The 15,209-nt window shown below is 38.2% G+C and overlaps 1 protein-coding gene across 1 annotated transcript in view; it reads right to left on the bottom strand.

Annotated features, from left to right (window-relative positions):
* Positions 1-396: 396 nt before the first annotated feature.
* Positions 397-15,209, bottom strand: part of cdh5 (cadherin 5) — a 70,929-nt gene continuing 56,116 nt past the window's right edge. Inside the window, exons 14-15 of the mRNA XM_008429111.2 lie at positions 8,775-8,907; positions 397-7,055 (exon numbers count right to left, since the gene is read on the bottom strand). Of these exons, the coding sequence (XP_008427333.1) occupies positions 6,671-7,055; positions 8,775-8,907 (518 nt within the window). The 3' untranslated portion in view covers positions 397-6,670. The remainder of the gene's footprint in view (positions 7,056-8,774; positions 8,908-15,209) is intronic.

Here is a 15,209-nt window from a genome sequence, read left to right as displayed (position 1 = left end):
TAGACTAAGAGTCTAGCAAGCTAATACTAGCTGGTTTTTTAGCTGGGCTGTTGGCTCATTTAGCTAGCCTACACATAATATAACTTTAGGCTATTAGCACACCAGCTCTGCTTTCCAAAAACCATTACCATACAAGCCACCCACCTTTAGTTTCCTCCCAAATAACATTTGAAACTTTACATAAAAGACTTCTTGAAAGTGGCAGACTGATTAGCCTTTTTAGCCAGCAAAAGATTTTAATTATTCTTCTTCTGATTAAAATTAACACCATGTATCGTTTTCCTTCATTATACACGCTGTGCTGTTGGTCTGCTATTTAAAGTTTCACAACTAAAACTGTGTTGTAGATTAAAAAATCTTCAACTGATACAGAAAAAAAAACAACAGAAGACAAACGAGATTTTTTTGCCATTTATTTTGTTTCTACACTTACAAATAATGGCAGGTAATAAAAAGTAGCTGCTATACACCATAGAAATAATATAAAACATTGTGTTAACCATAAAAACAATTTTCTTTACTTTTAAGAATAAAGGCACATGGTCCTCCCCTACAAACCTCCATATTTATATAAAGAAAAAAATCATTGTTGCTTTTATGAGATTAACACTATATGAATGCAATGGAGACTAAAACTAATCATTATGGCTAGATACCTATTCTTCACATCATGCAATTTTCTGTAGATTTTTTCTTCAGAAATAAAAAAATGCCAAATTTAGAAATAAAGTAATTTCTCAAAGTAAAATCCCTCGAGGAAAGCGCAAAAAATTCAAATAAGTTCACTTTAGACCAGTGTCATCAATTCTAGAGATGTTACTTGTTTTGTTATGAATGTAAAACTTTATTTGCCTGGATCCCATCCTGAGACATTTGTCTTCATTGTCTGAATCCAAGCTGAGTTTTTTTAAAGACAAAAGAAACACCATTAATATCCTAAAACTGTTTTAACTATTTTTAATGGATAGTTTTTGAAGAGCTCTTACGTTGAAAGGTTAGAGAGAATAACTCTTAGTATCTTCATTTACTATAAAGTCATCTTAAAACAAAAGGTCAAACTAAAGGCAGACCAAGACAAAAGTGGGCTTTTATTAGTTTAAACAACTAATATTTTAAAAAATCTTAAGGCAGTTTATGCAAAAGCTATTTTATCAACCTTCAAATCATAGTCATGTTTCAGATATGGTAACTATTTACACAGAAATCGCTGATTATTACAACAAATAGAGGTTGGAGGTTGTGCACCACTGATGATCTTCCTATGTGAAACACAAACAAAATGAAAATGGTATTTCCAGTTACAGTATAGCTGTCTATATAATGTAAAAAGCAAAAATAATAATTACAGCAGCTCAAGTGAACTCCATAGATTTTTACAATGCTTCTCCATTTAAGTTGTCTCTTTGACTTGAAATGTCTCAAAAAAACATTTAAAAAAATGTCTCTAAAAATGACCAATAAACTCACTAGAAAGTCAAGATATGAGAGAAAAGTTAATCACCAGCTGAAGCTGAGATCAAGTAGAACTAGAAACAAAAGCGGTTTTCAGTCACCATTTTCACAAAATGTTAACCTCCACGTTTACGTGTTTGTGGCTTCTTTAATAATCTGTGAATGCTCATGTATTGACATGAGCATTCACATTTTGGCTTAAAGGTTTTAAAATAATGTTTGCATTAGGACACTTTTCACACTGTAGTCTCCTTTAGTCTTCTTGGATTAGCCGTTAGCTTCCGCTAAGACCAACTAATTTGCTTTTATACTAACATTAATGAGATGTTAACTGCTTTTGCCATGACATATTTAAAAATCCCATCATTTCTCTTAAGATTTTTACGGAAAATAAAAACGTTTCTCAAGTTGTGTTTCACAAATCTCTGCGGTTTGTGAAACAACCACTCGAACCAAGTGCATACACTAACACACAAATCACATTTATAAAACAAAATTTGCATACAATATCTCATCTTCATCTTTGAAAAACATCTTTACATTGTCTGCACTAAAACGATGCAGCAAACATTTCTTGATGAAAAAAAAAACATACTGAACTTGTGTGGTGTCTGGCCAATCCTTTTCTATTTTTTTAGACATGCACATTGTTTTCAAAAACAAGTGTAAATACATAAATGATGACAATACATGACAGATTAAAGGGCGTAGTGAGTTCTAAAATATGTCAAAATAACACTGACAGATTGTAGGGATTTTAAAGCGCCAGCCCAGGGGTGCTATGGTGACACAGGGGTTGAGCACAACCCAGATAAGGAGGCCTTTGTCCTCATCGCAGGTTTGATTCCTGGCCTGGTGACCTTTGCCGTATGTCTCTTTCTCTCATTTCCTATCTTCCTATCAATTCATTATCAAATAAAGGCTAGAGCCAATAAAACCTTTAAAAAAAAAGCTCCAGTCCAGTGTTTTGTTCCCATCTTTGGTCCTTTTGTTTTTATGGCCTAAAACTGTTTAAATTTTCATGCATATTTCATGATAATTTCTCACATTTTAAAAATTAATTTGAAATTTAGATTTCTGAAAAGAAATGTATTGCTTCATAAAGAAGGGTTTTTTCCATGTTTTCTGCGTTATGCCCCAGTATTTCATCAGACGTAGTAGTGTTTCTCCTCTCCCCTTGTCCCTCCTTATCCTGCCCTAACCCCGTCTCTTCCCCTCATCCTGTGTTTCTACTCAAATCGCTCCCTCTTCCCCTGCAAGACACTTCCCACCTCCTCTTAACAGGAAGCCAACATAATACAAGAGAATGCAGACAGGAAGGGGCGGGGCCAGCACCCAGATGGACAGGAAGCCGTGTCCGCTGTTTTAGCTGATTAAAGGACAAAGAAGGGGGGTGAGGGGAAGATATGGTAAGGTTGCTCTCATTGTATATAAATATAAAAGTGAAGTAATCAAAGAGTTGGCTTCTAGCTATTGTTCCCACGTTTATCCTGTGACATTCCCAGCAGGTCCGGCTTTTAAAGAAGCACTGCAGGCCAAGAAAAACAGAATAAACAGCAGAACAAATAAACTAAAGCATTTCTAAACAAAGGAGCCATCAGTAACGCACAAAATGGATTTTCAGAACAACGGTGTGATGTCATCACTGCACAGTTGGTGACCTTTTTGCTTTATGGCTGGTTATGAATGCGTTTTTAATGGCAGAAGCCATCATTTATGACCAGCCTGTTATTATTTAAATAATGAGTAATAGCCGGGCTCTCAGGCCAGGGTTAATCAGCAGTTACTCCTGATTACTCCAGTTACCCAGGAGCCAGAAACCCAGCAGAGGAAGTTAATTCAAAATGTCCCAAAAAAAAGAGAGAGAGACATTTTGAATGATTTGCTGCTACCAGTTATTCAGATGGAAATATGTACTTTAAATGTAATCTGTGAGGTTCAAACAGGATTGGATTAGTCGAGACTTTGATTTGTAACTTTGATTTGTATGTCAGCATAAAACTAAACACAAAAATAAAAATGTGACCTTATGTTTAGTTTTCATTCTCCATATAAACTGTTTGGAGAAAGAGCAAAGAGCTCTTTCTCCAAACATTTATCTATTGATTTTCTGTCACCTCGTTGATGTTTTTAGCAAAGTGACTGAATCATATTTCCATTAAAGTGCATTTGCAAGGCGTGGAAAAAATAAGTGGCAATAATAAGAGAAGGAGGAATTTAGCATCGATAGCTATGCGTCTTCCACTTTTATATTTATTGTTAAAATAAACTAATAAAAAATCTGAACACTAAACTTGGACAAATAACAAAGGCAGTAAAGCCTTCAAGATCCTTAAAACTGCATTTTGTACCCTACAAAGTCTTTCTTATTTTCTATAACTGCACTAAAAGTCAACAAAAGTTGCAACAAGAAAGTGACTTGAGACCAGAATTGGACGAATTTCAGCTTGTTTGGCTCTGATTAGTAACTCACCAAGCAGAAACTTGGCAGGACGAACGACCTGCCAAGTCACATTGAGGTCAAAACACTTTGGTGTGGATGTTATTACTGAATGAAGACAGCTAGTAGCTAGCTTGCAGTATCAAAGTATTTGAAATCAAATTAAAGCACAACAGAGTTGTAAGAATTTAATTAAGCAGAAGCGGTGTATTCAGCATGTTGAATACATGTAGCCACTATCGTGACATGTTTACAGTCAAAGAGACAGACCATTTCAGGAGATAACAGAAAGGCTACAACAAAGCTGCTCAGGTGTTTACAGCAAAGCTGATCAGGAATCATGGAGTATTTGGAAATAATGGCAGCGTCTGTCAAATCTTTAAGGAAAAGTTGGGAGATTGTCAGGGGAATACAAATGTAGACAGCTGTTTTGCTGATCTAGCAAAAACAGCTAGCTTAATTAACATGGTGACTTAGCAGGTTGTTGTCTATGGCTCAAATTGGGAATTTGTAATAATTTGATTAAAAAGTTTTTAAGGATGAACCGATATGAAAATGTGCATTTATCAGACCTATACTGATATGCTAAAAAATGACAAATATCGTCCGATACAGAAGCTGATATGGTGCATTTGTACAAATAACATAAAAATTTTGTTTTGCAGTGACTTCTCTCTCACACATGGTGAGACGACACCATCTTTCACTTGAACTACTGACTCATTTCAGGAAGTCAAAAATATTTTGAATGCTTTCTTAGAAAGAAATCTGAGCCACAGATCAATAATCAGCCAAAGAAAACTGATTTTAGGTTGGAGGTTTGATGAGCGGACAGAAGCCAAAAAGGCGGAGAGGTTAAAGTTATCAAAGCACCTCACTGCAGCCCAATAAGCTGCTACTGCTGCTCTGTGCTTCCTTATCTGAGTCAATTCGGTTTGTTTGACTCTGCCTCTGAGGACTCAGCTTTCATCACAACAATAACTGTGATTAGTTCTGTCAAATAAAAGCCAGGAACAAGCTGTAATTCTGTCAGAGCAGCAGTAGAGCCATTTCCTTTCTGTCTTTCTATTGTCTAGTTTTGTTCTCTTTCAGCACAGAGGTAGTCTGGCCCATGAAGGCACACACCACCTTCCAAACTGGGTTTCTGTTCAGGTTTTAGCCCATAAAAATCAAAACATGGGCTAAATTTAACTCATTTTAACTGTTAAACATGACTGCTGCTCAGACACCCGATGATGAGCGAAAAAGAAGAAAAATGACTTTCCTCCATGAAGACATTAAATATCACTGTGAAAACCCACTGGACATCTCAGTGGGAGCTCAGAGCCAAACATTCCCCAAAGACGAATGTTAATAATGTCTCAGATAAAGAAAAGCCAGCTGGCACCTCGCTGTGATCAAACACCTCCAAACCCTTACAGCTCAAATTCCTGTGATTTTTTTTTTTTGCACATTAAAATCCCCAAGCAATCCTATTTGAAAATAACAAAGTTCAGAAAAGCGTTGCTTTCACTTGGAGTGTGTTATATTCCAAATAGGACTGAAACCAATAAGACTTCTTCTCTTAGATAAGAGTCCATGTTGAAAATTTTGGGAAGCCTATATGGTTTCATCCTTCATATAAAATCATATCAAATCCAAGAGTTTTTGAATGTGTTCATATTTAGAAAACTTGTTCAAATTTTGAATAGGTGAAGAAAAAGGAATTTATCAGCAACACTTTGTGCGTAACCAAAAATGTTGCTTCATATTGGAGTAAAAGCATATACAAAGAACATGACTAACATTAACAAATCCATGATCCCAGATCAGTTCTGATTAGGTTTACAAGGTATACAAACAATTACAAAAGTTAAAGTTTTAAAACACCAACAGTTTTATATCACACCATCCCTATGGCCTCTCTGCCCTTCAGTGAGAAACCAAAGAAAGTCTTATTTTGGGAAGTTTTTTAGAGCATAAAAAAAAACCCACACCTCTTAGAAAGGTCAAATAGTTTTAAAATGACACTTGTCACACTAAAACCAACAAGCAGCAGCCTGCAGGCTAGTTCCCTGAACAAAACCCAGTCAATCAGTAAATCATATCCATTGCTGTAACATAATTATTTATAGACTCACTTTTACCACATATTTACTCCAGACAGTAACGCAATATGTTCCATTTTCAAAGTAAATTTCACTGAGGAAGATCTTTTTTTAACGCATAATGACCCAATGCAAATGTACTATTGTTTAAAGGTTCATTAAAATAGCATTAGCATTAGCAAATATTGGAGTTGTTTTAAAATGACAGTGCTTTGGTTTTGCTAATTCTGACTGGCTAAATTCTACAGCCTTTCATCTGTTAGCATCTGTTTTCAGGTGAAACAGAAAGGTTAAATCCTCTTCTGCAAGTTCTTTGACCATTTGCTGAATCTTGTGTTGGATCCATAGGGTGCTCCGATGTTCGATCACAAATAAAAACCAGATGAAAATTGGTATATTTGTTGATGTCACCTTCATTCATCATGTTGGAACCTCCCGGATTTTGATGAAGGTTGCTTAGTGATTATGAGTGAATAGATAAGAGACACAAACACAAATGGATTGCTGAATCACACGTGATAGAGTAAAAAACAAAATTGTGTTTGTCGAAGTGTTGGGGACGCTTGGCTGTCTGCCTACTGTAAATAGATGTTCCTGTTTTCTGTCCGTCCTATTTCTATGGCTGTTTTCAACCACCGACGCACAACCTGTGAGGCACTCAGCGGGGCAGAGGGGATTCTCACGTTTTCTCTCAGTACTGATGGTAGTAGTCGGCACCATCCACGCCATACAGCTCAGCCAGTGCCTTGAACCTCGGCCCCCAGTTATTGAGGAAGTCGTAATCCACGTTTGATCCTGAGGAGGAACTGTCCAGAGAGCTGAGGCTTGCTGCCAGAGACTCTGGTCCCTCGTAGCCATAGATGTGTAGAGTGTCATACGGGACTCCGTCTCGGTCGTGGTCGGCCTCGTCTTTCTTCATATCGATCATGGCTGCCATGTCACCTTTGCAGGCTGTGGGCTGAGAGAGGTGGTGGGGTTTCTGGACCATGGCGTACATGGAGGGGTGGGAGCGGCGGTCGGGGTGGCGGAGCAAGGAGCTGTCATTACACGCTGAGGTGAGAATTGAAACGTTGTAGCTGGAACAAAATACGGACAACTTCATTGAATGAGCTTATAGCTAGCATGCAAACAGATCCCAGGGCTATGAGAAATGTAACTCCTAGAAAATTAGAAGATTTTGAAAAAATTTAAATTTATTAAACACACACACAGTGGTGTTTAGATTCAGGTGTTTGTCAGATAAACTCTTAGTTTATCTGCCACTAAGCCTGTCCTGTGAACTTTTCAGTGGTGCCAGAATTGCCATTCTTATAAATGTGAATGCTGATAGTTGTTGTGGTTTTTCTGCTTCGTTTTTCCTCTTTCTGCAGGTTTAGAAACACACGTCTAGCCTGACTCCTTTACCTTTAAACCTTTGCCCCACTGTTCTCCCTTTCTTTTTCATCTTTGTGTCCACTACATTTTAAATAAACCCAAAGAAATTTCATATGAAGTTTCTCATATATTTATCAAGTGGCACGCATTAGTGATGCTGTTACACTTGTAAATCATTTCCATTTGTTCTAAATCTGTTGGCCTCACCTCGATACTCAACCATTATGAGTGAAAGAAAAAAGTTAGTAATTTCCTTCAAAGTGAAGCACATAAAGGGGCGCTGCCAGAAATCGTGGGCCCCCTGACAAAAAATTTGTTTGCCCCCCCCGTGCAGCTGCTGTTACAATATTTTGAGTCTACTTGACCCATAAAAAGCGTCACAATTTTAAAGGCTTGCATCTGCCTTGCTTTCTTTGGTTTAATACTGATAATTAGCACAATATTTACTGCTCATGAATTTAACATCCAACAGTCCACATCCAGTATGCAAGTAGGTTGTTTAATTTTTTTCTATTAGTTTTAGATTACTGAAATGTCTCTCCCCAATGAGCAACAGCCAAAAGAAATGTTCAACTACACATAAAGCAATCCAGACTTCTCAAAAATGCTATGTAGATACATTTATGAATATGATTTCAATTGTAACAGAATAACTTTATTCAAAACAAATTTAAAAAAGTAAAAGTTCAGGTTTTGCAAACAATTTACAGGACAAATTAGACAAACTGTAATTACAGCAAATGTAACTTTTTAATTTCCACCCTGTGTGGCAGAACCAAAATCTATATTTTTTCCACATTGTGAAGTGTTTCTAATTTCTGCGTTATCCATAGAGATAGTCTACAGTAGAGTAAAATTTTATGATTTTATTTGGTTCTCACAATGAGCCACTGACAATTTTCGTCATAGTACCAGCAAGAATGTAAAACTAGTTTCACTCTTGACTGAACCACAAACAAGTGAGTGTCACTTTTTGACTTGAATTGCAGAGATTAAAGAACTTTTCAATGGTATTTTAAGTCATTAAAAATAACTTTTAAAAAATATCTTCCTTTTCTATTGTGCTATTTCTAAATATTTTGCTTTCAAAGCGCTTTCTGAATCTGGATGGGTAAAACCTTTGTTGTAGTTTCCGTACTTTACAAATTATCAAAACGTTCTTGAATTTTTCCGATCGGACTGTGCTATGATCAGCCAAGCTTCTTGGAATCGCAGAAAAATACTTGAGTTTCTAGAGCTGATGTTTTTATTTCCTCTTAGTGGAAATGAAGAACAAAAGAGAAAATTACCAAGAGAAGTCACAACCTCACAAGGATAAAGAAAAAAAATTGCAAGAAAAAGAAATTTTCATGGAGAAAACTGCAAAGGATAAAATGTCTTCCTCAGGTTTATATGAAATATACATATGTTTTTCTACATACCCATTTGTGTCCATCTCTCCTCCTCCTTCCTCATCATATGTGACCAGCTGCTCATGGATCTCACCATTGTTCTTCATACTGGCCAAAGAATCCTTCTGGTAATGTTTCCTCATCACAAACAGGATCACTATCACTGTACAAAGGAAATAAATATTAATGTCTTTTGGCATTAATCATTGCAAGAAGAAAATCTGATACAAAAGTGCAAATATCTGAATCTAAGATTACCATCTGAGAGACAGTAATAAGTGTAAATAATGCATTTGGGTCTTCTTGACTGAAAAAGTAAAACATATAGTGCAAAAGAAAAGATTGCAGGAAAGATGTTGATGATGTTAAAGCCACAGACAATGTAAAATGAGATGGTTAGAAAGCCAAAACAAAATGAGAAGTAGGTCTTGAAACAAATGCCACATCAGCAAGAGGATAACAGGAGGAAACCTGAAAGGAACAAATTCAGCCAGACTCCAGAAGAAACAATCTGCACAAAGGGAGAGAAGGGAGGGAGTAAACACAAGAAAGGAAATGAGTAAGAAAACAAGGTGGAAGAGGATGAGTCAGACAGAGAAAAGAGAAGAGAGAAAAGGTTCACAGAGGGTGAGGCACAGACAAGGAAGTGAGAGAATAAATAAGAAAAACATTACGTTAAAAAGAAAAAAAAACAAACAAACAAGAACTTAACAATTACTGAGGAAACACACAATGCCCTCTGTTCATTCTATGGCGTTATGATTCAATTCAGTTTGCTGTTCAATATGAGCCACTAGTCTCAAAAAACCTTTAATAAAAGAATTGACTAAAAATGAAATTAAAACATGTCCTCTATTAGGGGTGAAGTGATACAATAATTTCACAATACAATACGATATTCTGATCACGATACAATATATATCACAATATCTGGCAAACGATTCAATTCCATATGATTCAATGCAATTTTACGATTTTCTGAAAGATTTTAGAGGAACAGAGTAATTTTGATGACATTTTGTGTTCCATAGAGTGGATTTAATTAACTGAAAACTTATTAAAAGCACCAACTACACAATACCTGACTCTGGCAGGCACGTGCAAAGAGGAGGGCTGGGGGTGCTTGAGCACCTGCCCCTTTTGCTCCTTGCCCCCAAGTGCCCTTTTGGTCAAATTTTTTTGGTGTTATTATTTTCTAAGTCCTCTTCTGACACATAATAACATGTACTAAAATTATTAGTTTTTTGTTGGGGTTTTTTTTGTACATCATAATAAGCCCTCCGGTCACCTTGTAACCTATGACCTTCTGCCCGTGATTTAAAAAAGTAAAAGTTCAGGTTGCTTCTCGCACAGTGAGATAAGGCGGCTAACTGGAGTTTAACGTAGCGAACGTTCCAGATTACAGAACAGTTTTTGGTGAATTAAAAAAAAAAAAACGTTTTTGATGAATAAAGTGGAGTAGACGTGCTACTTGTCAGATGACGTGCTATCGTTTTTGCTTCAGCACGGAGTAGCAGTTTAAGCAGAGAGGTAATGAAATACAACAGACACTGACAGGTTTCTGCGTCTGCCTTTCTCTGAAGTACTACTGAGCCAGAGGAGACAGCCAGGTGAGAAAAAACTGTTCTTATCCATCGATTCAGTATTTTTATCATACAGACATTAGTCTGTTGTTGTGCTATTAGCTAGCTATTTTGAAATTATACATCAGATCTGGTTGACATTTTCTGGTGGTGTTCCAGAGGTGTCCCTCTGTCACCCAGAAGTAAGAGAAGTCACTGGAAACAGAGAGTTTTTAAGCAATAAGCACGGCAACTTAGGGGGAAAATGAATTTTTTTTGATAGGCTTTCATTTTGAAATTATACATCAGACCTGGTTTATGTTTTCAGGTTGTGTTCTAGAGGTGTCCCTCTGTCACCCAGAAGTGAGAGAAGTCACTGGAAACAGAGTTTTCAAGCAATAAGCACGGCAACTTAGGGGGAAAAAAGTTAAAATGTCCTTTTTTAATAGGTTTTTATTTTGAAATTATACATCAGATCTGGTTGATGTTTGCTGGTTCTGTTCACTCACTTCCACCCAGAAGTGAGCGAAATCACTGGAAACAGAGTTTTTCGCCATTGCATAATGTCCCCAATTATTTCTGATACATAATTTTTTTTTGCAACTGCTGCGGTTGGAAATCTATTTGCAGTATATAAACATGGACCAGATGTGCGCTTTTATTGTGAAAGCAGCATGTAAATGGGTGTACAATAATGTCTTGAGCTGTCGCGCACATAAATATCTTGTGCGGGCCGGCTGTTCGAAGAGCCGGCTAGCCAGTGGCGCAACTACACATTATTCAGGTGGATGCGAAAACATAGAAAGTCATGGGTGGCTAGCCTGGGCATGCTAATTACCAGCCTATCCATGCTTATGCCAGCCTACTCATGCTAATGACCGGTAGAGGAAAAAAGCAATTAAGCACTTGACCATTTGCGTCAGCATCCTTCTCATTTCCCAAAGCGGTCAATCAGTTACCATTTGTGGTTGCTTAGTTACCAGTGCTGGTCTGTGAGCAGGGGCCTCTGTCTGCTAGATAGTCTTAATTTTGGCGCTCATACACACCATTAAAAAGCTTTTATGGTTTATCATCAGCATTGTTCACAGGTTGAAACAATATTTGAAGTAAACCCTGTGATTTAGTCAGAGTAAGACTGAAAATGTTGATGCGAATCAAAAGATGAGTCTGGAAAAAAAGGATGACATTTTCACTGTTAAGAAGATCTTCCGGTTGGACTGCAAGATGGAGTAGACGCTTTTTCTGAAGCTCCCACCTCTAACATTACTATTTTACTAATTTTCACTTTGTGCTTGTTAAGCTAATTGTAACAATATCGCTGCACTGGAACAGTGACCAGTTAGTCAGATGATGACCAGCAGAACAAGAAAAGAAGAGCAGAAAAAAGACGAGGGGAACATCATGGCTGTGCTAATGGCTATGCTTGCTGACCACAGAAAATCCCTATCAGCGGAGTTCAATGTGGGGTTTACTAAACTTGAAACAAAACTGGAGCTCTTTGAGTCTACTATTTCTACCCACCACCAGCGTATCTCATCACTGGAGAATGTGGTCACTACCATGAGCGATGACATACAGGCAATTCAAGCCGAGCTAGCTACGGTGACCGGAGAGAACAACAGACTAAAAGCTAATGGACCTTACCACAGGGGCCGCGCTTCATTGGCTAATGCCCATTTCACGTCACAGTGCAGCTACCACGTGCGTGACCGTCTCACAAACACGAGCTACAGTAGTAAACACATGCATGTACATTGTGGACTAGCAGACCGGCAGAAAGTTTTTGCGTCAGGACTCGAAAAAGAATGGTTCTTCACTGTCAGTGACAGGCGATGTCAGGTATCCTGATCGTATTTGTGGAACTAAAATTCACAGATTTCCAAAATCTGAAACRRAATGCCTTGCTTGGATCAAAGCTTGTGCACGACCGCATTTGCAGCTCAACCGTCATAGGATCAATAAGAGCAAAGGAGTGTGTGCTGGTGTAAGTATTGTTGCTTTGCTTTCTTTATGTGCCTATAATGTGTGAACAATGACCCCAAGTCTGAAAAAAAGAAAGTCAATAATAAACACATCCATTATGAAAACCTTTTAGCYAAGTACAGCATAATGGCAGTACCGATACAACTTCTACACCTTGAAGCCTGTCTGTTACACAGTCTTACGTTAGCTGAACAGATCAATATGCAATGTGTACCGTATCTGACATAATTGTGACATCTTGTATCTTGTATAACTGTGACATCTTGAATATAACTGTGGACATTTTGTCCACAGTTATATTTATGCTGAGGGTGTGAGGATCTGCTGTTTTCCTCATCGACCGGTAGCTTTTCTCTGTGACACGCATAATGTTGGAGGCATCGTGTGACTCAAACATCTTGAGTCAAAAAGATGACATGAACTTGTTGGTTCCCCTGTCCATTGTCGTGGCTGATATTTTGTGAAAATCCGGTAGAAATGCTAAACTAATCGACTCAGAAATACTCTTCAGAGAGTCGGTCGAAATGAAAGACGCCATGTTTACATAGAAACTAAGCTCCGCGAGTCTTTGTTTGTGAGACATGCAGCCGCGTGGGATTTTCGAGGGCGTTTCTGTGCGGAGCTTGGTAAGGTCCATTGACTTGGAAAGTAAGAGCCGCCGCAACAACGCCACGTTGGTGGGACTTCCTGAAGGCATTGAAGGATCGCATTCGACAACATTTTTCTCTCAACTACTTCTGGAGGTCTTTGGAAAAGTACGTTGAAAAGGGCTCCAGAGCTGGATCGAACACACCGGATACTAACGGCGAAACCGGGTCGTTAGTATCCGGCTCTGGGCTTCCCACCGGGAGCCCGATATACCCATCAGATCAGAGAGCTCGCTACACGTAAAGCCAGAGAGTTACGAGGTAAACTGAAGTACAAGGGTTCCCCGTTTCACATTTTTGAAGATTAGCGACAGCAGCGCTTTGCCTACCGCGGGATCATGAAAGAACTATATGATCGGGGACTCAAGCCTACATTGCGCTACCCTGCCAAACTATTCATTATGACTGAGAATGGGAGTTGAAGGTTCCTGGCTTCTCCTGAGGACGCCAAGCGCTATATCGACTCTCTTCATCCGCCCAGCCCTAGCCCCCCAGTGGAGTAATTATTAGTTGGATCCAAGCGGTTTATTTGTGGTATTAATCGAGCCACTTCCAGAACTCAGTCGGTTCTTTATAGCTTGTTTAAAGCGAAGCCCTCTCAAGGATTTCTTTACTTTGTTATTATTCCGATTAGCCTGTACAATTAAAATTAGCCTGGGACTTGATTATTTTCATACAGACTGGACTAGATGACCATGATAATATTCTACTACTCATTCTGAGCCAGCATATCTATCTTGAGGTGTATTAGGCTTTTATGTTGATTTAACAAAGTAATGGAGTTTTTTTTCTTTGTTCTTCTTAGAAGTTCTTCTACAGTTACATTAATGGAATTTGTAGTTGACAGGATTGAGCTGGTTGCCTTACCTCAAGTGACGACCCTGATTTTGGGAGGAGGAAAATGTTAGTCTAAAATGAAGGAAACCTCGCAGGGGATAGAAGATGCCCTGCTGTGCGATGGACACGTACACTTAGTTTTTTTCTTTAAAGGGGGTTTGGGTCCAGATGTGTATGTTTTTGGTTATGGCATGGATGTGAATGTGTGTAGTTTTTTTCTCTTTCTTTCGTCTTCTCTCTCTACAGTTGTTGGCCAACTATATACCAGGTACCAGTCTCCTCTCAGCCAAAGTCGGACTGCCATACTGTACATATCTCTTCAGGAATAGTAAAGTATGACTAGCACAAGGAAGAATCTGAGGGTTGTTTCGTGGAACGTGAGAGGCTTGGGGAATGCTACTAAGATTGCTAAAGTTATGTCTCATTTGCAGCAACTTAAAGGGGACATATTCTTCTTACAAGGAACACACCTTTGTAATAGAGAAATTATGCGTCTTAAAAGAAGTTGGGTTGGCCATGTATTTCATTCTAGATTCAATGCCAAGGCTAGAGGAACAGCCATACTTAAAAAACAATCTCATTACCTAATGTTGCTAAAAGTCTTAATGTTTTTAAAACTGAGTTGGGATTGGTGGATCCGTGGAGACTTGGGAACCCGGCACTTAAGGAGTTTTCCTTCTTTTCCTATGTCCATCGTACCTATACACGCATAGATTTTTTCCTTATCAATATCAGACTGCTTCCTAAAGTAAAAACCTGCGATTATCACACCATAACTATTTTCGACCACGCGCCAGTCTCCTTAGATCTAGAATTGTTATGTCAATCTCGTTGTTTCAAATTTTGGAGATTCAATTCTATACTGCTTACAGAAGAGGACTATAAACAGTTTTTAAAAAATCAGCATTCACTTTACTTTGATCTTAATGATCTACCTGGCATATCGAGAAGCACCCTCTGGGAAGTTTCAAAAGCGTATATAAGAGGTCATCTTATTAGTTTTACTTCTAATTTGACAAAGAAGAGGTCACGTTACACCAATGTCTTGCTGAACCAGATTAAAGATGTGGATTTTAGATATGCAGCCAACCCGGATCCTGATCCGGATCCTAATGAGCATGTAAAACTCTAAACTGATTTCAATTTGATTACATCTACAAATGCTCTACTTCAACTAACCAAGACAAGGCAGCGTTTTTTTGAATCTGGCGACAAAGCCAGGAAGCTTTTAGCTTTCCAAGCGCGAGCTCAGGCTACCTCCAAATTAATTCCATTCATCAGATCAGCGACGGGGGAGATTCTTTCTGATCCCAGAAAGATAAATGATAGATTTTTGTCATTCTATTCAGAACTGTATCCCTCCCTAGCACCTCCTTCAGCACATGATATACTTAATGATATCAGCTTTCCAATGATAGATAATGATTTTGGGAGAG

Source organism: Poecilia reticulata, linkage group LG15 (assembly GCF_000633615.1).
Source record: "Poecilia reticulata strain Guanapo linkage group LG15, Guppy_female_1.0+MT, whole genome shotgun sequence".
Taxonomy (NCBI): Eukaryota; Metazoa; Chordata; class Actinopteri; order Cyprinodontiformes; family Poeciliidae; genus Poecilia; species Poecilia reticulata.
Note: the sequence above shows the minus strand (reverse complement) of the source record. Positions and strands in the feature narration are given on the sequence as shown.